General features: G+C 39.3%; 1 protein-coding gene across 1 annotated transcript in view; it reads left to right on the forward strand.

Moving 5' to 3' along the window:
• LOC311082053 (uncharacterized protein) overlaps window positions 1–23914 on the forward strand; it is a 127726-nt gene that overhangs the window by 96702 nt on the left and 7110 nt on the right. Inside the window, exon 12 of the mRNA XM_084112797.1 lies at window positions 8753–8799. Within this exon, the coding sequence (XP_083968923.1) occupies window positions 8753–8799 (47 nt within the window). The remainder of the gene's footprint in view (window positions 1–8752; window positions 8800–23914) is intronic.

Genomic DNA, 23914 nt, shown 5'->3' on the forward strand with positions numbered 1-23914 from the left:
CTTCACCATCAGCTGACTGAGGGGACTGCTTTCAGGATTTGGCTCGTGGGTTTTAAGTGCTTTGAAATGTAATGTGTCTTTTTGACTTACATTTAGATGTGTTCAAAATGTTACAGCTTGTTCGTAACGCATCGACGCACTATGTCAGGGTTACTCATTGCGCGGCTCGAGCCTCATGCGGCTCGCCAAGCTTTAATTTGTGGCTCGCATGGCTATAAAAAATACGGCGATATCATGCAGCCAGTCACTACAGATATTTCTTAAAAACATTAAAAATAAGTAGGGCTATAACATAACCCATTACAAACTCAAAGTGTCAGCTCTATTATAAATAATTTCGATCGGATTGAAAGAGGTGGTTTATCGAGAGAACATGTAAACACTTGATCGATTGAGAACCGAAACTAAAAGGACGACATATGGCTCTCCTACTGACTTTGTCCTATCAGTACGGCTCACATGAATAAAATAGTGAAGACCCATGCACTATGTGATGGCATTTCATCATCTTTTGTCTTCGTTAGTAATCCCTTGTGTCTTCTAACTAATGAATTTTACACGCATATCTTTCGACATTTTGAACTACCGCGGAAATGTCAGAGTGACGATTCTGAACGAATCACGTTGTCAGAAATTGGCATCAGCCAATGAGATTGCGCATTTCGACTTAAATCACCTGTTTTACTTTCATGATTGGTTGCTGATAGACAGGAAATGACCATATTTGGATGCGACAGCATTGCAAAGGAGAGAGAGAGCTATCTAACGGTATACGTGATGACAGGGTGCAGACAGCGATCACGGAGCAGCGGGATGATTTAGAACGCCAACTTTTGATGAATTTAGGCGAAATCTGCACACTCAAACAGACAAAGTGTAGTAAAATAAAGACCTAAATGTGTATTTTGGAATTTTTTTCAGCACACGTCTGAAAGAATACATGTTATTGAAGACAAATAACCCAAAATCTCAAAATTGACCAGTGAAAAAAAAACTATGTTTTTGCCTGCCGTGTCTCGCCTTAAATGCTTCACCCATCAAATTAAAAAAAGCCGTCCAATATGGAATGGTGGTAGCTAAAAAAATAATCCCGTCTATGGAAAAAGGCATCAAAACTGCTTTTTAAATCTGTCTGATTAAATCTTGTTCGGGGGAGGTGGCGGGGTGTGTCCGTCATGGAGACAATGATATCAAATGAATATTTTAGCAATATTTTGGATTACATTTGCACTTTCTGATAAACCAAAATGTTATTTTACAGTATATTGGCTAAAATTACACTTTAGTCAGAGTAAAACTGACTTAAATTACTGAACAACACATGATTGATGAATTCTGAATACAATTTAAAGGATATGTTCATCATCATAAAAATGAACACACATGATACTTTTAAGCTACTTTATTCAACAGTAAATAGAACATTCTCTTCAGTGTTAGGCTACATCAGCAGCATATTTCAACTGTGCTTATGAAACAAACAAAAAAACAAACAAAAAAAACACGCTCTGCTGGAACAGATGCCGCGGGAACAGCTAAGTACCACTGATTAATGATGCTCAGCTTTGTAAACCGATTCTCATTTACCGTCCACCACAGTAGAGGGGTCCTGGTTTACAGAGATGCATGGCTCACTGAAGTAGCGTTCGATTTCAGTGTCACGCAAACAAAAATCACTCGAGCCATAATCCTCACCGAAAAGATTGTCGAGTGCCGTAGTTGCTGCTGCTCGATCAGGCTGAGGGTCATTTTGAATGGATGTGACAGAATTTGTAACGGTGTCGTAAAGCTGTTTCGGACTCTCCTTTACTCTCTCTCGAAGCTCTGTCTCAAGAAGCTTCAGATGTTTGTGTCTTGGATCCAATGTTGCTGCAATCAGAGGTAGAGCCACTTTCTCAGCATCCTCAGCAACAGTGACTATGCACCGTTTCAGAGATTCTGCCACTGCTGTCTTGAATTCGGAAACTCTTGGAGACTCACTGGTCTGTGTGTTTAGTTGTTTAGTGATGAGGCTATGTGTGATCGGATAGACCATCGAAACGCAAACATGCGTCTCACTGCACATTGTTGTTGTGGCGCACTTCAGAGACTGGAGAACAGGTCTCAGTTCTTCTATAATCGGCCAGTGCTCATCTTTCAAACGTTCGTATCTGCAAGTTTTCAATCTGACAGAACAGCCACACAGTCCATCTCTGTTCCAAAAGACGTTCGAACATATCGCACACAGAATTCCACTGCGTACGACAGTACTGGATAAGTTTGTGTTCGGGTACGTTCTGCTGTTGTTGTTTCTGGTGAAGTGCCGCTGTAGCCTCGGTGCTGTTGTGAAAATGTGCCACCAATCGGCTACTGGCAGCAATCACGCTTTTAACAGAAGCAACACTGAAGCCTTCGTTGATGACTAGCTGCAGGGTGTGTGCGGAGCAGCGCACTTATTCCCAAAGTCCTCGATTCACCAGAACCATGTTACTAGCATTATCATGAACACATGCAATTACTTTCTCTGAGCTTGACAGCCACTGTTCTGTAGCATCTTTTAGTTAGTTGGCTATGTTCACAGTGGCGTGTCGTTCGGCGAAACTGCGCGTCTCTAACACTGCACTTAGGGGTGTGAACCTACACTGGTCTCACGGTTCGGTTCGATTACGATTATCATGTCATCGATTCAGTTCAATTCGATATCACAATGCATCGCGATGCACCGCATCCTCAATTTTAAATTTTTCTTCAAAAGTGATGTGTGTGTGTGTGCGTGTGCTCGCCTGTTCGGGAAGTCGCAGTGACAGAAACAGTGACATTCCAGTTTAAGTTTCAAGGGAGTAAAGCTGTTTATGCCATTAAGAAAAGGAAAATCTGTCAAATAAATTTTGTTTTAAAGAAATGTTCATTTAAAAGCAGTGCTCATTAATCAGAGTATTATGTTACCATTAAAGATGCGCGCATCAACCGTCGCCGAATCCGCTGTTGAAGGTTACGATCATCCATTTCTAATCATGCGTAACAACAGAGAATAATTGTAATTTGACCATCGGGTGCGGATACTTGAATAAGAGAAAGTTATTGGGGCGGGTGGATGATTTATTTTTGGCTGCGGATTCTGCGTTGGAGCTCGTCCGATTACTCTAAAGCAGTCAGACTCTGCCAGGCGCTAACAGCTCGCGGTGAAAACGGCTAACGTGGTTTATCAAGTTTGTGGTATTACCTCCTGCATATTCTATGTGTGTGTGACATGAGCGCACACAGCGCGTGTCTTCTGCAGGTCATGCTTACCAGGTTGTTCATAAAAGCCGAAATGTGCCCAGATGTCGGCTTTAACCCCCTGAGGTCGGCGGTATCGCCGGCGATACCAGCTCGCTTTTTTTTTTATCAGTGTAAAAGAAACTCATAAATACTCTGTTGACTTTGATTTTCCATAAGAGTTTCATACATCAATCGATTCTGTTAAATGTGTATTATTTTTGTGTATACTCACAATAAAAACAAAGTGTTGTGCTTTTTGCCAAATAAAGAAAAATAAACACGAAGCGAGTTCTGCCTTCTCTCTGCCAGTGTAGTCCATTCTGAAACGCGTCCGAAAATGAACAATAACTCAGCGAATACTCAGTCAAACAGGCATACAGACACACAGGCATGAAGCTTGAATTCTCTTCTTTTAAATGAAGTAATTTATATAAAAACAAATATTCTCATCTTGTGAAATCTGTATTAAAAGAGAGCGATTCCAGTCGACCTCATTACAGCTCATTCAGATGTAATGTGACACGCCCATGGAGAGCGCGCGCTATTCAAACGCAAATGGCTGAGGCAATCCGCGCAAAAACGCCCCCATATCAGCTCGAGAAAACACAAGTTTATTCAGATCATTACTTGTTTACACCGTCTTGCAGCGCTGTGAGGAATAATAATAATGGAAAATGTACCTCAGAAGTGGGGGTATATCGAGGAGCGAGCTGAGGAATGCCATAGTAAGTTTTTTTTCCTTCTCACGTGAATCAGGTTTCTGTTTATGAATGAATGAACGGCAGAGATGCGCGCTGTTTACCACAGCTCGCAAAAGACAGTTTAAATTTAAATCGCGTGTGTGAATGAATGATGATGTTTTAGCAAACTGTATTGCTATACTGAGATGAGTAAAAATCGACTGAAATATGTTGAAATAAAATGTAGGCTATTTGTATAAGCAACGTATTAACCCCCTGGGGTCGACGGTATCGCCGGCGATACCAGCTCGCTTTTTTTCCAGTTCAGTTCAAAAGAAATTAATTTTGCTCTGTTGACTTTGATATTACAAGCAAGTTTCATACATCAATCGATTCTGTTAAATGTGTATTATTTTTGTGTATACTCACAATAAAAACAAAGTGTTGTGCTTTTTGCCAAATAAAGAAAAATAAACGTGATGCGAGTTCTGCCTTCTCTCTGTCAGTGAAGACCATTCTGAAACGCGTCCGAAAATGAACTGTAACTCAGCGAATACTCAGTCAAACAGGCATACAGACACACAGGCATGAAGCTTGAATTCTCTTCTTTTAAATTAGGTAATTTATATAAAAAACAAATATTCTCATCTTGTGAAATCTGTATTAAAAGAGAGCGATTCCAGTCGAGCTAATTAGAGCTCATTCAAAGGTAATGTGAACCCGCCCACGGAGAGCACGTGCTATTCAATCGCGTTTCTGTGAATGAATGAACGGCAGCCGCAGAGATGCGCGCTGTTTATCACAGCTCGCAAAAAGACAGTTTAAATTTAAATTGCGTCTCTGTGTGAATGAATGATGATGTTTTAGCAAACTGTATTGCTATACTGAGTTGAGTAAAAATCGACAGAAATATGTTGAAATAAAATGTAGGCTATTTGTATAAGCAACGTATTAAACTGAAAATTAACATTTATATGCCCTAATATTTCATAAAAATCAACGTTACAGTCAGGCGTTTCTGTTTGTGAATGAATGTTTCGGTTTTAGCAAACTGTATTGCTATACTGAGTAAAAATCGACTGAAATATGTTGAAATAAAATGTATTTGTATAAGCAACGTATTAAACTGCAAATTAACATTTATATTTCTTATAATAAAAATAAAAGACCTATGTTACAGACATATGAAAGACAACATTTCGTTGATTAGTTTTGGATAGATTATACATTTTTACTGTAAAATATCTGCCACCTTTTGTTTGCCAATATTTGCTCATGTTAAATATAGTATGTTTTGTCAAAAATAAAGTAATCAAATAATCAATCAAATCCTTAACTTTGCAATATGTATGATAAAATGTATACTTTAGTTTTTACAAATAAAGATTACACTTGAATTGTTGTTGTAATTGTAACCTTTTTAATAAAAAAATATATTTACAAGGTAGATGTAAACAAACTATTAAAAGGTAAATATAAGCCTTTTCTTTAAATAATTTTTATTGTGTTTTATTAGTGACAAATTTGGGGAGAGGATAAATATTCCAAAACTGAAAATACAGTATGAGAATTAACTGCACAATTACTAGACATGTTTTCCTTGGATATTATAGGCCAAATTGCAAGCACAATATGTGGAAAAATAAAAAAGAATTGAGATGCTTCAACTGTTGCTCTTGCATTCCTGTGGCTCAGTGACTCACCTGAATGAATGGCTAATTAAGTATGCAGGCCCCATTGTCTCCTCAGGTGTGAACCACTAAATATGCATGATCGTTGACGCCCACTCCACATATTGCCTTTCCAAACAGAAAGTGCTTTGCAAAATTCAAATCAATGTATTGTGTTATGTGAATGATTAGGCAGGGAGATTTTCACATCATTTTGAAGAAAAAACACTAGGTGATGACATCCATTAGACAAAAGTCTTATTGGCACATATTTAGAATGTGTTTTATGGCCTTATTTCAGAAACTTTATTTTTAATTTTTTTCAATAACCATGCATAAACATTATTCTCTCAAAAATGCAGACATGTACATTCTTGTTGCTCACATATTATGGTAGCCCTGTTTGTGCTAAATAGTGTGTAATTTTTTTTGCCATTAATATGTTTATAAGCAACTGAAAAAAGCACAAATGTCAGGGCATGTCAGAACATCTCAAGGACCCCAAAAACACCTCAGACCCCAGAGGGTTAAAGTAGTTGGAGCATTTTTAATTTTCTCGCACTTGCATCTCACCTCCCTCTGCCATTGTAGCCTATGCTACCGCGATAAAGCACGTACGCGACAAATGACTTCAGAAAAGCGTCAGTACATTATAATCGGTTATGGTCTATTTCTGAACCGATACAGAATCGTCCTCATCTGCATCACGATGCATCGTAGAAACGATTAATTTTGACACCCCTAATGCACTATGTATTTCCCATTCAGCAATGTTAGTGTTATATAGGATTCAGTGGTCAGCGAGGTCCATGTGTCCATAGTGATAGCCATCCTCCATGTGTCCGTAGTGATAGCCATCCTCACTGAAAGACAGACTGTCAAAGACAATGAGGATGGCTATCACTACGGACACATGGACCTCGCTGACTTTGACAGTCTGTCTTTCAGTGAAGAAGCAGTCTTTTCATGTAGAGCTTCTATTCTTCTCGTGACTGTCTTGCGTGAGGGGACATTATACTGGGGCTCAACGTAATTCATCAAATCTTTAAACCATTCTGCTTCGACCAAACGAATGGGCAGCATTAGTTGTCATCTTTTATGCACTTTTATGATGGATAGATGCTGTCAGAGTTCTGTCACTTCAGTTTGGGTTACATCTTGGGTTAGTGACAGAGCTCTGGCATTCCAGGTTTGTCATGTGTTTGTATATAGTCTGGTTTGTTGTGAGCACATGCCTTGTCATGTATTTCCTTGTGCCATGTGCTCTCCTGTCAATTGTCTAGCCCCTACCATCTTGTTACCTGATTATCGATTCATTTGCCCCACCTGCTTTCCTTGTTACCTTCTTTTGTTTGCTTCCCTATTTAGTCTCCCTGTGTTTGCAGTCCTGTGCTGGTTCATTGTTTCTATGTCCATGTTTCCCTTGTGTTTCCTGTTTCCGTCTGCAATCTCTTGTTTTCCCCCACAGGGTAGTTTTGTTTGTAGTTTTGTTTATTTAATATTTATTTTAAAAAATGAACTTTAGTTTATTTATGTTTATTTAATCGAATCCTCGCTTTACTTTTTGACCATCCGTGACAGATGCACTTTTATGATGGATAGATGCACTTTTTTCATGTATAAATGCACTTTTATGATGGATAGATGCACTTTTTATGATGATAGATACACTTTTATGATGGATAGATGCACTTTTTTCATGTATAGATGCACTTTTATGATGGATGGATGCACTTTTTATGATGGATAGATGCACTTTTATGATGGACAGATGCACTTTTATCATGGATAGATGCGCTTTTATGATGGATGGATGCACTTTTATGATGGATGGATGCACTTTTATCATGGATAGATGCACTTTTATGATGGATAGATGCACTTTTATGATGGATAGATGCACTTTTTATGATGGATAGATGCACTTTTATCAGAATCAGAATCAGAATGGGGGTTTATTCGCCATGAATGTTTGTACAGACAAGGAATTTACTTTGGCAGGAAGGTGCATACATATAACATACAACGATAAAGGATATAAGAGCACCAAAAATACACATAGAATACCTTTTAAGGCAATGGTGCAAATATACAAAAGAGCAAATATTAAGCAAAAAAAATTTAATATAAAGTGCAACTGTGCCAATGTTTGATGGATAGATGAACTTTTATGATGGATAGATGCACTTTTTATGATGGATAGATGCACTTTTATGATGGATAGATGCACTTTTATGATGATAGATGCACTTTTATGATGGATAGATGCACTTCTATGATGGATAGATGCACTTTTTTAATGGATAGATACACTTTTATGATGATAGATGAACTTTTATGATGGATAGATGCACTTTTTATGATGGACAGATGTACTTTTATGATGATAGATGCACTTTTATGATGGATAGATGCACTTTTATGATGGATAGATGCACTTTTTTAATGGATAGATGAACTTTTATGATGGATAGATGCACTTTTTATGATGGATAGATGAACTTTTATGATGGATAGATGCACTTTTATGATGGATAGATGCACTTTTATGATGGATAGATGCACTTTTATGATGGATAGATGCACTTTTATGATGATAGATGCACTTTTTTAATGGATAGATTAACTTTTATGATGGATAGATGCACTTTTTATGATGGATAGATGAACTTTTATGATGATAGATGAACTTTTATGATGGATAGATGCACGTTTATGATGGATAGATGCACTTTTTTAATGGATAGATGAACTTTTATGATGGATAGGTGCACTTTTATGATGGATAGATGCACTTTTTTAATGGATAGATGAACTTTTATGATGGATAGATGCACTTTTATGATGGATAGATGCACTTTTATGATGGATAGATGCACTTTTATGGACTTCAAAACAGAAACAGCCATTCACTGCCATTAGAAAGCTTGGAAGAGCCAGGACATTTTTTAATATAACTCTGATTGTATTCATCTGAAAGAAGAATGTCATATACACCTAGAATGAGGTTCCCTCACCTTGAGGGAGAGTAAATCATGGGCTTATTTTCAGTTTAAAGTGAACTATCCCTTAAATTAATCTTCCACGAAGAGAATATACAGTTTGTACAGTATTAAACCCATTACGTCTATGATTGATTGTGTCACTGTGTTTGTTTTCTAGTGTGGATCATGGAGGAGAGATCTGGATTACAGCAGGACTACACAAATGTACGTCTACACATCACACACACACACACACACACACACACTCACTCACACACACACACACTCATACGCACGCACGCACACACAAACTCACGTGCATGCATGCACACACTCACACGCAAGCATGCACGCACACATAAACACTCTCACACACTCACATACACATACACACACACACACACACACACACACACACTCACAAACACACACTCTCTCTCTCTCTCATACACACACTCAAACACATACTTATGTACACTCACATAAACACTCGCACACACGCACTCACACACACACACACTCACACACTCACACACACACACACACACACACACACACACACACACTCACGCAAACACACACTCTCTCTCTCTCACACACACACACACACACACACACACACGCACATACACTTATGCACACTCACATAAACACTCACACACTCTTACACACTCACACTCACACACATGCACACTCACACATACACACACACTCACAGATGCTCACACACTGATACTGATATCTAAATCACACCTACATATTGAGACCATGGTGAACACTAAGTCTTGAGCTACACACACATACACTGATGTCTAAACAGCCATTCACTGCCATTATAAAGCTGGGAAGAGCCAGGTCATTTTTTAATATAACTCTGATTGTTTGTCTGAAAGTAGAACGTCATATACACCTAGGATGACTTGAGGGTGAGTAAATCATGGGCTAATTTTAATTTTCAGGTGAACTATCCCTTTAAGCACAATTTATTCATATCTACTTTAGTATAACTGATGTATTTGTGGCACACTATAAATTGGTATTCTTAAAGTGAAGTCGTCCTGTACCCTTAACAGAGAAACAGCCCCAGAGCATAAAGTTGTTTGCATGTGAGCATGATGTTTCCACCTCCGTGCTTGACTGTAGAGATAGTGTTCTTGGGGTCATAGTCAGCATTTCTCCCCCTCCAAACACGACGAGTAAAGTTGATGCCAAAGAGCTCCATTTTGGTCTCATCTGACCACAGCACTTTCTCCCAAGCCTTCTCTGAATCATGAGATGTTCATTGGCAAACTTTAGACGGTCCTGTACATGTGCCTTCTTGAGCAGGAAGACCTTGCGGGCAATGCAGGATTTCAATCCATTGTGGTGTAGTGCGTTACCAATGGTCTGCTTGGTGACTGTGGTCGCAACTGCCTTGAGATCATTAACAAGCTCCTCCCGTGTAGTTCTGGGCTGATTCCTCACCTTTCTCATGATCATCCGTACCCCATGAGGTGAGACCTTGCATTGAGCTTCAGATCGAGGGCGGTTGATTTTTCATTTTCTATTTCTTTCATTTCTGAATAATCATACCAACAAAAGTCTCCTTCTCTCCAAGCTTCTTGCTATTGGTCTTGCAGCCCATTCCAGCCTTGTGCAGGTCTCCAATCTTGTCCCTGATGTCCTGTGACAGCTCTTTGGACTTACCCATGGTGGTGGAGAGGATGGAATGGAAGATACAGATTCTGAGGACAGGTTTCTTTTATTGACATATGAGCTGACATTAGGAGTACTTTCTTAAAGTGACAGGACTAATCTGTGTTCCACATATGTACATAGCCAATCTGTGGGAGGCAGAATTCTTGCTGGTTGGTAGTAGGGTTGTGCGATATGACGATATATATCGTATGGACGTAATAAAAAGTCTATCGTTTCATATTATGCTCTCTTGTTTATTTTGTGGTTTCGCAAAATACATTGTTTACGGAAAAACTTTTTCATCATTTGGACGACTGCAATCTTACACACCACCATGGGGATGCAGGCATAAACGTGAATAACAGCATAACGAGTGAAGGAGACAGAACCGGGTGTTTCCGAGCAGGAGAAGGACCAGTTCCTAAACAAGGGGCTACCTCTGGAGCATGGACATGGTTTGGTTAACTTTCTATATGTTTGGTTGACTATTTTATATTGATAATGAACAGGCTGCAATCTGCGATGTGCAATGCTAGAATATGTTGTGTGCGATCACAGATATTTGTGTCCTTCTAAAGAACATTGTTCCGTAATTTATGGTCATACGGATAGAAGCAAGACACGACTCAAAACTGTAAAGCTTTTGTAAAATACAGAAAACAAGCACGATGCCGTTTTCTGCTGTCTCGGTTTCCTTTCCGTGAACTTTGGACCCCGTCACAATGAAGCGAAGCTCAGCAAAACTTTTCCTTTCATTATGTTAATCTGTAATTATTTAGTTTGTTTTTTTTTAATTTCGTGAATAGGCCCATATATTAAACACTGCAGGAAGTTTCCCCTCCTTTTGCACGCCTCCCTTACCATTATGGATGGACAGAGTGAGCACTTGAATCAAGCCGTATATTTTTCCTTCTGAGACTCGGAGGCCCAGAATATAATCTCACAATAATCCGTCTTCAATGATCGCCAAACTGCTAATCAGACAATAAATCTGGTGAATGAGAGATCTAAGATTTCATATCTAGAGAAGAAGGAGATTCACCTGAAGTGTCACGGCATTGCTCTATCAGAATATTGGCAAACCAAACAAATCCAGAGAGGTCTGAGAATAAACAAAAAGCAGACTCTGGGCAATCACGATCCTGAATTTAAAAAGAAGTGGGAACAAATTTTGATCAAGTGCTCACTAGATTTGACTTTACTCATAATTGAACAAACCAAGCTAGATGCAGAGAAAGTCAAAAAACAGTTACAAGAAACAAAGACAATGCTTAAGACCAACATCATGAGTAAAGTGGATTTTACTGCCATGGAGACTGCACTAAAGGAAGAACTAATAAAGTTTGAGGATGAACTTGAAAGCCTATAAAATCAAGAAATTTCAGAGGGATGCAGAGGATTACAAAAGAGATATAGTCTACAATTGGACAACCAGTGAGCGACGCTACTGGAGACAGAGACCCCTCATACAGAAAGGTGAATACGCTTCACATCGGGGAGGTGTCCGATTTGGTCAACACAAGGACCTTCTCCTTACCAGCGAGGAGAGCACAAATAGTGACGTGGGTACATCCTGGGCAGATGAGGCTTTTTTATCCGAGGACCGGGCAGGTTAAAAAAAACAAGGAGGGTGTAGAGGAAGAGGTGCACGTCACCCACCCAGACAGACGAGGGAGTGGGATATGGAGACACGGAAGAGCCGCAACCAGAACTGTCGGTAATCAACATCTCTGATTATTCCCTCACTTCTCCTTAGTTTGATGCTTTAAAAGCCCTGGATTGTCATTTGTCCCGACTAACAAAGTTAATGCTTTCAAACTCTTAAAGCTGCAGTCGGCAAGTCTGGCAAATTGGGTCGACTTAGCCAAAATTATGAATGTTTACAACTCTCATACCCCTCCCCCACTACCAGCTAGCACCGTCCCATCGAGGTCGTGCTCGCCAGTGCGTCACTGTGCGTGTGTACCTTTTCTTTAGCATCGATTAACACCATGGACTCGGAGGTAGGCTGCCCTGGCTAATCTATCCATAGATAGCAATAACCGAGGAATTGGAAGCTTGTTAGTAGATTTTCTCTCCGCCATCACGCTTCGTACAATCTTCAGGCAAACTTCAGGCATGTGCATGTGATATTGTAACGTGCGCGAGGGGGGTGTGGGATCTGTGGTGTGTGCACGACCTGTGATTGACAGTCAGATCTCACACCCCCCTGCGCTGACTGGACCCGATGAGCCGGGAGCGGTGGATTTTTGCAAAACAAATAACACGCTCCAGGTGGAGTTAGAAGCTCTGGGTTTTTAGCGCAATTTTCCAACGGACAAAATTGCGATTGTTAACTCATGATTTCTGTTCTGTCTGTGCGCACCAATCTTGCACTTCTATCTCCTCCTCAACCAGACCACCTAGAGACTTCGGGTTTTCGGCATTATGTTAAGGAAGGTCTAATCTCGGGAACGCACAAAAAAAAAAACAAAAAAAAAAACATAAAAAGATTTACTATCTCTTAGTGTTGTGATCCCATGACGTCAGAAAATTGCGCTAAAACACTCACTGAGTTTTTATTACTTGTTTTTCTAAATCCACCTTATTTATGTTGTTCTGTCGGATTATAGTGTCGATTTCACTGAATATGATCAAAAATATATTGCCGACGGCAGCTTTAATTTGACAAGTAATAATGTAACGAATCAACAGGACAAACTCAGGTTATCTGAATTACAGTTAGAGTTAGACGAGATTTATGAATATAAAGCCAAAGGGGCATTTGTAAGGTCTAGAGGGAAATGGCTTGAAGAAGGGGAGAAAAACTCCAGATATTTTTTTTTAACTTAGAAAAGAGAAACACTGAGCTGAATTCTCTATTAAAACTAAATACAAATGAGGAGATATCTGAAGACCCTGTTAAAATTTCTAATTATATATCAACCTTTTATCAGACGTTATATAGCAAAGAGGTTGATGGCAACATAAGACAATTTCTAGATAGCATTAAAGCAAATGCCAAATGTATAGATCAGGATTGTATGATATTATGCGACAAAGATATTTCTATAGATGAAGTTAGATCTGGGATCAGTAAACTTAAAGATAATAAATCTCCTGGTAACGACGGTTTGATTAGCGAATTTTACAAGGAATTTCAAGAACAATTATCTACATTTTTATTATGTGTGTTTAATGAAGCTATAGAACGTGGCGAGTTACCTCCATCATTACGCCAGGGATTGATTAGTTTGATACCAAAAGCTAATAAGGACACTACCCTTATCGACAACTGGAGACCGATTACATTACTTAATAACGATATTAAAGGTCCCATTCCATGGATTATTTTTATTATTTTATAATGTTTCCAGGGGTGCCCTTATAATGTTAGTATGTTTTTTAGATCAAAAATTGTTATAATTTAGAAATAAAAGTCATATTTCCTAGCCTGATTTCATTGCCTGATTTGAACACTCTGTTTGAAGGGGCGTGTCTGCTGTGAGACTTCAGTGTAAACGCCCTCTGCTGTGATTGGCTGCTGTGAGACTTCAGTGTAAACGCCCTCTGCTGTGATTGGCTGACATGCTTGCATATGAAATATCTGGCATTACATGTGGAACTATCTGGAAAACTTTTACTATTACAGCTATTATACGTTTTTACTATTACAGCTATCTGGATTAACGAATCGTGAGAAGTTTTTTAAGTATTTAGATCTATTCCCATCACATAAAAGGTTGCAGTGATGATGAGCATTGAGCAGATGACAGTCTGTTGATCTCGTGAAAGATCTTATCATTGCAACGCAGTTTCTGCACTCTCACTAATGATTTCACCAATGCAAACATGAGGGATATAAATACAGTAAGAGCTTTGTTGTGCAGTGTAACAGCGTCATTGATTTCATAACGAGTTTTGGCAAATGTGCATATAAACTCGATCGCGCTGTGTGATTGACAGCTTGGGCGACTGGAAAGGGATTGTTCTTTGATCGCTTTCTGTATATTAATCACAGTTTAAGTAAGATTATTTTCATCCTACTAAGAGAAACGATGTGAAGAGTGATCGCTACTTCCATATTAAATCACTACTTACCGCTTGCTGGAATATAGTTGAAATTGCCCCCTTCGTCAGTATGAAACGCTGAGAGAAGGTTATTTCCCTGCTTGATATTATTTATCCCAGGTTAGAAAAACAGTCCGTGGTGAAATGGACAGAGCAAACTAACAACTTCGAATTAAACTTTTGCGGTATCCGATTATAGATAAACATCAACCGTCTGTTGACATTTCGCCATCAATACGCCTGTGTTCCTGTGGGCGGAGCTTAGTCTAAACACGGTTCTGGTGACGTCACTAATGAAGGAAGTAGAGGGGTGTAGTCCAATCGAGCCGTTTTTTGTAGTCAACTTCTGTTAAATAAAATATCTCGCTTGGCATTGAACTTTGAGCTTTATAATTTTACAGATATTATTTATACTCTAACAACAACATTACACACTAACTAAAGTTTGAAACATGGGATCACATAGAACGGGACCTTTAAGGTATTTGCTATTATTTTTGCAGAAAGATTGAAAAAATGCTTAGAACAAATTATAGAAGATTGCCAATCAGGATTCATGAAGGGCAGACATACAAGTAATAACATTCGTTTGGTCCTAGATTTAATTGATTATAATGAGTAGATTGATAGTGAAAGTTTTATTTTTTTTGTAGATTTTTATAAAGCATTCGACACTGTTAACCACAATTTTATGTTTGAGACTTTAGATTTTTTTGGCTTTGGTAATTTCTTTAAAAGGGCCATTTGTACGTTATATAATGGGTGTAATAGCTCAGTAAAACTTGCAAGTGGTACTACCCCCAGATTTCTTTTAGAAAGAGGCATAAGGCAGCTTGGGCGGAATATCACCTTTTTTGTTTTTACTTGTAACTCAGACAATGACTCTTTATATTAAATTTTTTAATTTTAATAGCATCAGGATTTTAGAAAGAGAAATAAAATGCAGTCAATTAGCAGATGATACAACAATGTTTGTTCGCGATTCATTATAAATTAAAAGTGTGATTGATTGTTTAAATAATGGTAGAATTCTTTTATCAAAAACTGAATGTTTATCTCGTCTGCTCTATCCTGCTTTTTCACTGGAAGTCCCTGATAACATAATTAAAGAAGTCGATAAAAATCTTTTCAATTTCATTTGGAGAAATAGATCTCATTAAAAAAGATACCTTAACTAATTCGGTTGGTAATGGAGGTTTAAATGTGCTTGACTTCAGCACTTCAAATACAATAAAAAAAAAATAGATGGCTCAAGCATTACTTTCAATACAAAAATAAAATTTGGTATTTAATTCCTAATCTACTTTTTGAAAAGATGGGTGGGGTTGCTTTTCTGTTGCAATGCAACTTTGAAATCAGTAAGATTCCCGTTAGACTAAGTAATTTTCACATGCAGGTGCTACTCTCGTGGATGCTTATCTACAAACATAATTTTTCTCCAAACAAATGTATAATTTGGAATAACCGGTATATAACGTTTAAGCATAAAACTTTGTTTTTTCAAAAATGGGTTGATAATGGCATCATATTTGTTAAACAGTAATGAAAATGGGCACCTGTATACATATGTAGAATTTCTTCAAAAGTATAATATTCCAATAATCCCAAAAGAATATTATATAGTGTTGGATGCTATACCATCTGGTTTAAAATGTCTGTTTAAAGGAAATTTGAATAAGGAGACTGTGAGTTTCAGATCTGATGTTGCAATTAAAGGAGTTAATATTGATGATAAAAGATGGAATAATTACTTTATTAGGAAGTTACTTATTGAATACAGCCCAATACCTTCTAAAACATAGGCTTTCTAAAGTTGAGTGCATTGACTGGAAATATGCATGGTTGCTGCCAAAAAAATATTGCATAACAAATAAGGTGAGAGAAGTACATTTTAAAGGGGGGTACAATGGTGTTTCATGTATTCAGAGTTGTTTACAGTGTTAAAGAGATGGATTCTCATTCTTAACATGGCCAAAGTTTTAAAAAATATTTTGGACGAATAACGGAGAATTTCTGTGCCGAAAATCTTACTTCCGGGTTGGTACAAGTTTCGGCTGATTTTTTTCCGATTGTGGATTTAATGACGTAGACCAGAGTGGAACTCCTTATATGAGCATTTCTCCCGGAAAAACTCGCCCGCGCACACGTCGACCATAGAAGGGCGAGACTGCGCACATCAACGCGCTTCAACAGGAAATCATCGGCAGCGCTACATATAGTGTCTCCAAAGTGTGTTTTTGGATGTGAGGGAAAGCTTACCATCATGTTCAGCTTCCCAAAGAACCCAGCGTAGGGAACAGTGGATGCGGATTTTATCTGCAAAAACGAATTGTGTAGACTGTTTGTTCCCTGCATTTCGAAGATGAATGTTTTATAAACAAAGCCCAGATCGACAGATTTGCAGATCGTCTAATGCTTAAGGATCGAGCAGTCACAATGATAAAGGTTCGCGGTCCGGTGAGTAAACTTCAAATGTCTCTGTGTGTTGTTGTTAGCTATCAGCGCTATCAGCTATTAGCTTCGCCCACACGCAGCCCACACGGCCCGCCTCCAGACGTTCGTTTTTTTCCGGAAAAACTCAGTACAGCCTATCTGTCTTTTATAAATATAATAAAACTAAAGACTTTTTGGAGATATGAAGGATGCAATACTACTCTATAGGTACTCAAGATTATCAGGAGATTGAGTGAAAATGAGCATTTAACCCCCCCTTTAAGATACTTCATCTGGTGTACCCAGTTAAACCTCTTTTTCTTCGGTTTTGTGCTGATGTAGATGTTGAATGTGATTTCTGTGGCACTGAGGAGGAATTTACAGCAGAATGTTTTGGGTAGATTTGGAATGTTTTCTTTATAAATGTTTAGAGATGAAAGTTTGTTTTTCTGAAAAATGTTTTTTTTTTATTTTAATGGGCAAAGACTGTCACCAGATGTGGCATTCATTATTAATCTCTGTTTGATAATGGGAAAATACCATATTCATAAGCAAAAATGGGCTAGAGAAAAACCTAATTGTTTGTTGTTTCGGATAGAAATGAAGAGTTATATTGAGTTACTTCTTGGGTTGAAAAACAGAAAAGCAAAACGTACTGGGTCTTTGTGTGAAGCTTTTAGGTTATTTATTTGACGATCTCATACTTTTTTTCTTTTTTTTTATATTATTTTTTTTTTCTTGTGTAATTTATTTTAATTTGCACTTTTTTTTTCTTTTTTTTGTAATGTTGAATTTTGAATATTGTCTGTATTTTTTTTGTTAAAATCTATCATTTGTATGTGACTGGCATTAAAAAAAAAAAAAAAAAAGTGCTAGTGTGAAAGCACCCTACTTCACACTGTCCGTCACGCGCTCATGCTGGCTACAAAAGCACACTTCAGAACACCTGACCACTGGATTCGGTTAAAGGCAGTGTTATGATGGCCCTCAACAAACCATTGATGTTGGGGAAAATGTCGGCAGGGCAGCTATCCAGTATTTCCATTAATGTGGGGAAGTTCTCCATTTTCCGTCTGATGTGCTGGATGAATACAGCATGTTCAGCATCAGGAATGCCAATGCCATACAAAGCACATGGATCATTTAAAATGTTTTTCACTCCAAAAGTGGCAGATCCAGGTGTGAAAGAGGCAGAGGCTCTCATTACACCGTAGGTGTCGTCTTTAAACCTGCAGTTTAACTCTGTTATCTGTCGATCAATGATGCAGTTCCACAGGGCCTTTAAATCCTCATTGCTTCTGACAGCCGAGGTCTTGCCCAGCGGTGTAGTGACAACAGAGTCATGAAACTTTGAAGGCAGCTTGCGTTCACGAGAAGCAACCACGTCCCAGTTAGCTATCTCGTGCTTTTCCATCAGCTCTTCTGTCAGTCTGAGCACTTCAACAAAGTCACCCTTTGAATCCTCTTGGAAAGTTGCATATGCAGCTTTAAGTGTTTCAGTGAAATACAGTCCGTCACACATAGCGTTGAACTCTGCAGCCCCTTGGTGGCAAAATCGCTGTTTTCAAACAGTTTGCAAAACGTTAAAAGCATGAAAACAAACTTTTTCGTCTGCACCTGTTGCAACAGCTGGTCTGCTTCGATTTTACTTTGTCCACTAGTTTCGGAAAATCCAGCCAGAGTCTCCAACAGTACATCAAGCAACTGCAAAATCTTATGCACTGACCCTGATTTTGAGCTCCATCTGGTATCACACAAACGCTCCAGCTCCATAACCTGGCGGTTGGGATGCATCTCCTTTTGTACCTCCATCAAACAAGAGTGCCGATGGGCTCCAGTAAAGAAGCTGTGTATTTGATTCACAGTGTCAAAAAAAGTACTCACATGTCCGGACGCATTAGCGGCGGTGCAAAGCACTAAGTTTAGCCGATGAGAATTGCAATGCACATAGATGGCTTTAGGAAATGTTCCTTTCAAAATAAACTGTACTCCTCCCTTGTGCCCCGACATGACAGATGCTCCATCGAAACAGAAACCGACGCAGAGAGCAGGATCCAGTTCCAGTGGTTGAAGGACCTCCAGGATTTTCTGTGATATCCCTTGCGCTGACAGATCTGCGGCCTCAACAAAGCCCACCGCCCGCTCTTTGATGATTCCTCCATGTATGAATCGCACACACACTGCAACCAGCTCACGTTTAGCTAAATCCTTATACTCATCCGCAAGTATGGCAAAATATTGCCCATGCAGTTCAGTCTTTATTTTACGGAGTAGGATCGATCCTAGGATCGGAGTAGCTCATCCTGGATGTGGTGGCGCATGGATGTGGCATTTTCGGGGCAGCTCGTTCAGTCGATTTTCAATTTCTGGAGCATATTTTGACATGAACTTGAAGAGCTCTAAGAAATTACCTTTATTAAGTGCATCCTCGGTTACTCTGTGGCCTCTGAGTGGTATTTCCAGCTTGGCACATAACATGGCAATGTCCAACACAACTTTAATATGCTCCCTGTTTCGCTCCACAAATGACGGGGTGTCACCGTGCAGCTGGTTCAAAACTGTCCCGTGGCTTTGCGGTGCATGACTGACCATGTATGATTTTTGCTTAGTTAACGCCATAGCATGGGGCTTGCTTGCTTCATGTTTGTTGCAGGCTTCTCTGAGACGTTTCCAGTTCTTGTAGCCATCTTTAATAAAAGCAAGTTCTTTGCTGTATTCAATACATTTGAATTTCTCATACCAGTTGCTGTTGAATGAGCGTGGTTTTCCACTTATGATAGTAGATGGAAATGTTGACAGCTTTGGCTGAGTGGCAGGTTCCTCCAATGCCGATAGATCCGATGGCGTAGCGGTTGTCTCTTTGGATGCTTGTGGTGGTGGAGTGCAGTGTCAGCCTTCATGCTAACATTAACGCTAGCATGACTTGATGAAAATAAGCCACTAACGTTAAGTGTCTCACGACCATCCTCCTCCTTCTCAGGTAACGTTATGACATGATCCAGAAGTATATCATCATCTAGACGTGTTTTTAGAAAAAGTGTGTCAATGATAGCTGTTTAGCCATAGCTCAGTTAGTTTGCCGCGGAAAACTTTAGGACTGAAACGCGCCCGCGCCCGCGGTGTTGCGTGATAGCATCACTGGACTGACACGTGATATGCAGACATAATATTTTTATTTTGTAGCTATTTTTCGTAGCTACTGTACATAAATGTCCTCAGGAAAGTATTAAAATGAAATGATTTATTAATTCGTTATTATTAAAATTAAAAAATTAAATTGTTTTTATTAATCTGATTGGGTGGGCCACCAGTGCCCACCCAGGCCCACCCATAAATCCGCGCCTGTAATAAACATTTAATTTCACAAACCTTGCCGATTTAACATCCTGCAGCGTAGAGAGACTTTTCTCCGCAACAAACAGGATCCAAACGCGCCTGAGGTCATCCATGCTGACTGGACGCCTGAACAACTTGGCACTTCTGTCCTTTGAAAGAAAACTTATTGACAGTTCGGATTATGATGATGACATAATCAGCGTTTTCAACTCAAAGCCCAGAAGACTCCGCCTGGTTTAGAGCTCAGGTAGCGCTGTGTGTTTTTTATGCTGGCCCGCCGTGGCATTACTGCTGTTTCTGAAAGGATGGTTCGAATTATTTTGGTTCGGGTGTAGCAACTCTTTTAACGAGTTTTATGAGACCTGTTGTTGTTTCTTATTTTATGTGTGGCATCATCTACCAGGCTGTTATCTGTGTTATTCTGCCCACTTTTTATGTTGTAAAGTTCACTGCGTGTTTTTATGCTGGCCCGTCGTGACATTACTGCTGTTTCTGAAAGGATGGTCTGATTCAAGTTATTTTTATTAATAGGCTTATAGGCATTATGAGCATTGAGAATAGCTGGATGGCTGAAACGTCTGCTCTTGCTCTAATAAAATTATTGATTCTTTTTGTTAAAGACTTTGTCTAGTTTTTTCAGAGTGCGAACCATCTACAGCAGGGGTCGGCAACCTTTTTGATATGAAGTGCCCTTTTCAAAATTTCTTGTCTATTAGTGTGCCATGTTAACATTAGGTTTAATTATGACATCACATCAAAAGTTTAATATCCAGGGAATCTGTAGTTTTATTCCATTGCAACATTTGATAACATTTAGTTCCCATAACCAGGACATTGTAAATATAAACGGAGTATGATACAAGGCTGCCATCCTTATAAAAATATCAACATCTGAGTTGAAATCATTAACCTTACCAACATTACACCTTTTTTACACCTTCATTTCTTTTTTAACATCTTAAATTTCACTCAGTTATAATGGCAGTAAATGTCAAAACAGGAGAATTAAAAGTAACAGACATATGAGAACTATACAATAATGCTGTGTATTTTTTTTTTTTACATGTATATGCAGTTCCCATTTTGCATACTGCTTGCATATTACCTCATTTCAAAAAGGTTGCATAGCAGCAAATGTCACAAAGGGAGAATTAAGTGTAACAAACACTATATACAAGAATGCTGCCATGAAAACACATCTGACATGAAAAAAGAGACTGGGACAGAGCCCTTGTATGTAAAGTCATGTGTGCTACATTAAACAGATGCTTACCAGTCAATGTGATCCCTGGCCCTGCTTTTCTTTGCTGAGCTCCATAATTTGGGGTTCGTATTTAGTCACTTTAAGTTGCACACAAGCTTCGGAGTGGTCAGTTGTCAAACGACTGCGGGGAGGGGCTGAGCACGCTCTTCATATGTGAGAATATCTGCTCACAGATATATGTTGATCCGAAGACTGTCAGCAAAGCCAATGCAATCTTCCTGAGACAGCAAAACTTATCTGGTACAGATAGGGATGGGAACCGAGAACCGGTTCTTCTTCAGAACCGGTGCCCAGTGAATCGATTCCTTGGAACCGTTAGCATGCCTGCTTAACGATTCCGCTTATCGGTTCCGCTCGTTCAAATGTGACACGACGTCACACACGTGCTGCGTTGTTTTGGTTCAGAACGTAGCAAACACTATGAGCAAACATGGCATCGAGGCAGAAGCGCTCTGACCGCGTCCTAACTACATGCGACGCGACGGCGCGACACGCGATAAAAAGTATCATTTTCCATGTTAATCAAAGTTTAACCAGCCGCGACACGCGACGATTCTATTTGAAACGGATCCTATTTTACTGCGACGTCGCGCTGGAACAACAATCTCAAAGTGTGGCAATGATAATATCAGGTACTATTTTTGTGCTTTATTTAATGTTAAAAGCGTGTATAATGTGACTGAATATCATTTAATGCTCCCAGCTTTGTAGCTGTAAAAACAACAATGGATAAGTCACATCAGATCTTGAAATTAAACAAATGGAAACAAAAACGTTCAAAATGTGAAGAAAACCCGTGTATTATTTGACAAAGATTGTTTTAGTAACTCAATAGCCTAATCCAAATGAGCACTGTTAATATTCCAAAAGACACAAGCTCTTCCTAAACTGTTTTCAGTCTGTGTTTTTAGTTTTTATGGCACATAAATGGCAGTTTTATTTATTTTTTTGTCCGGACCAATGAATGTGAAAATTGTCAATTTCCTAATCCTAAGGCACTCTTCTTGATAATCTTTCAAGGCACACAGGTTGAGAAACACTGCCCTAGGCTATAGGTCCCTGGACTTTACTTTGAGAAGTAGCTCACCTACTTTTAGGTTTGTTCTGAGGTTGCTACACATAATTTGTGTATACTCTGTGCTGTGTCTTCTGATCAGATATTAAAGCGAGTTAATACAAACAAATTTGTACTTATTCCCTCACCCAATAAGAATCGATAAGAGAATCGATAAGGAATCGGATCGATAAGCAATATCGATAATGGAATCGGAATCGTTAAATTCTTATCAATTCCCATCCCTAGGTACAGATATCCAGCAGGTGAAGATGCAAGTCCCGTGATCATGCCTTGCGGCTGTTTCCAGCTGTTTCCGTAGCTCTGCAAACTTCGTCACCCACAGTGTTGAAGTCTTCAGCTCAATCAGCTCCATTTCCACGTTCTGTATATCCAGCCAATCCATCAGAGCTAAATCCAGTTCATGTCCATCAAAGCTGTCGGGTTTAATCAAGAATGAGAACATGGGCCCATACTTCTGAAATTCCTGAAATCTTGTTGTAAACTCCGACTCAAGCCCGCTGATGTATTTGCATATTTCAGCGGTGCTGATGCTGTGCTCCGTGGACAGCTCCCTTAAGTGTCTGAAGTAGCGGAAAGTGGAGGTGGCAATGTCGCTTGAAAAAATTGTCAGCTTTCCAACAAAAGCAGCCCATGTGTCATACATGTCCAAAACTGTTTGCCCTGCACCTTGCAGGCGGAGATTTAGCTCGTTTAGGTGTCCCGTAATGTCCGTGAGAAACATAAGTTTCACAACCCATTCCTCGTCCTGCAGTTCGGGATAGTCTTGGCCTTTTTCAGCCAGGAAGGCCTTTATAGCATCAAAGCAGCTGACAAACCGCTCCAAAACTTTCCCGCAGCTTAGCCACCTGACTGCTGTGTGGAGAGGGATATCTTTATATGCGCAGTTCATTTCCTCGAGCAGAGATGTGAACTGTCGGTGTGTTAGAGCAGATCGCTTAACTATGAAGTTAACAACTTTCACCACTGTAGCCATAACCTCATTAAGATCTGAATTTGACATTTTTGCACAAAGATTTTCTTGGTGTATTATGCAGTGAAGTTTCATAATGGGGTGACCAACTTGTTCCTCGATTAATGTGACTGCTCCCCGCTGTTTCCCGACCATGGCGGGGGCACCATCTGTTGTCACTGCAAAAATCTTGCTAATGTTAATCCCTCGCTCCTCAAAATGATCCAGAAAAACTCTGGCTATGTCCTCACCTTTTGTTGTTTCAGGCATTGGCTTTAAGCAACATAGTTCCTCTCTTACAGTCACATCACCGTATCTTGTCACGACTGCCAAACGTGGTATGTCATTTACATCCACACTCTCATCAAGTGCAACGCTAAATACCATGGCTTCTTTCAAACCGCCTGTCTGCTGCGCTCTTACGTTTTCAGCCATTTCTTCGATGCGTCGTTCAACACTTCTGGCAGATATGGGAATGTCTTTTATTCTTGATTTTATTGTCTCTTTGTTTGGTAAGCCATAAAACAAAACATCTGAGCTACAGATGAAAGCC

This window comes from Abramis brama (assembly GCF_963993115.1).
Source record: "Abramis brama genome assembly, chromosome: 4".
Taxonomy (NCBI): domain Eukaryota; kingdom Metazoa; phylum Chordata; class Actinopteri; order Cypriniformes; family Leuciscidae; genus Abramis; species Abramis brama.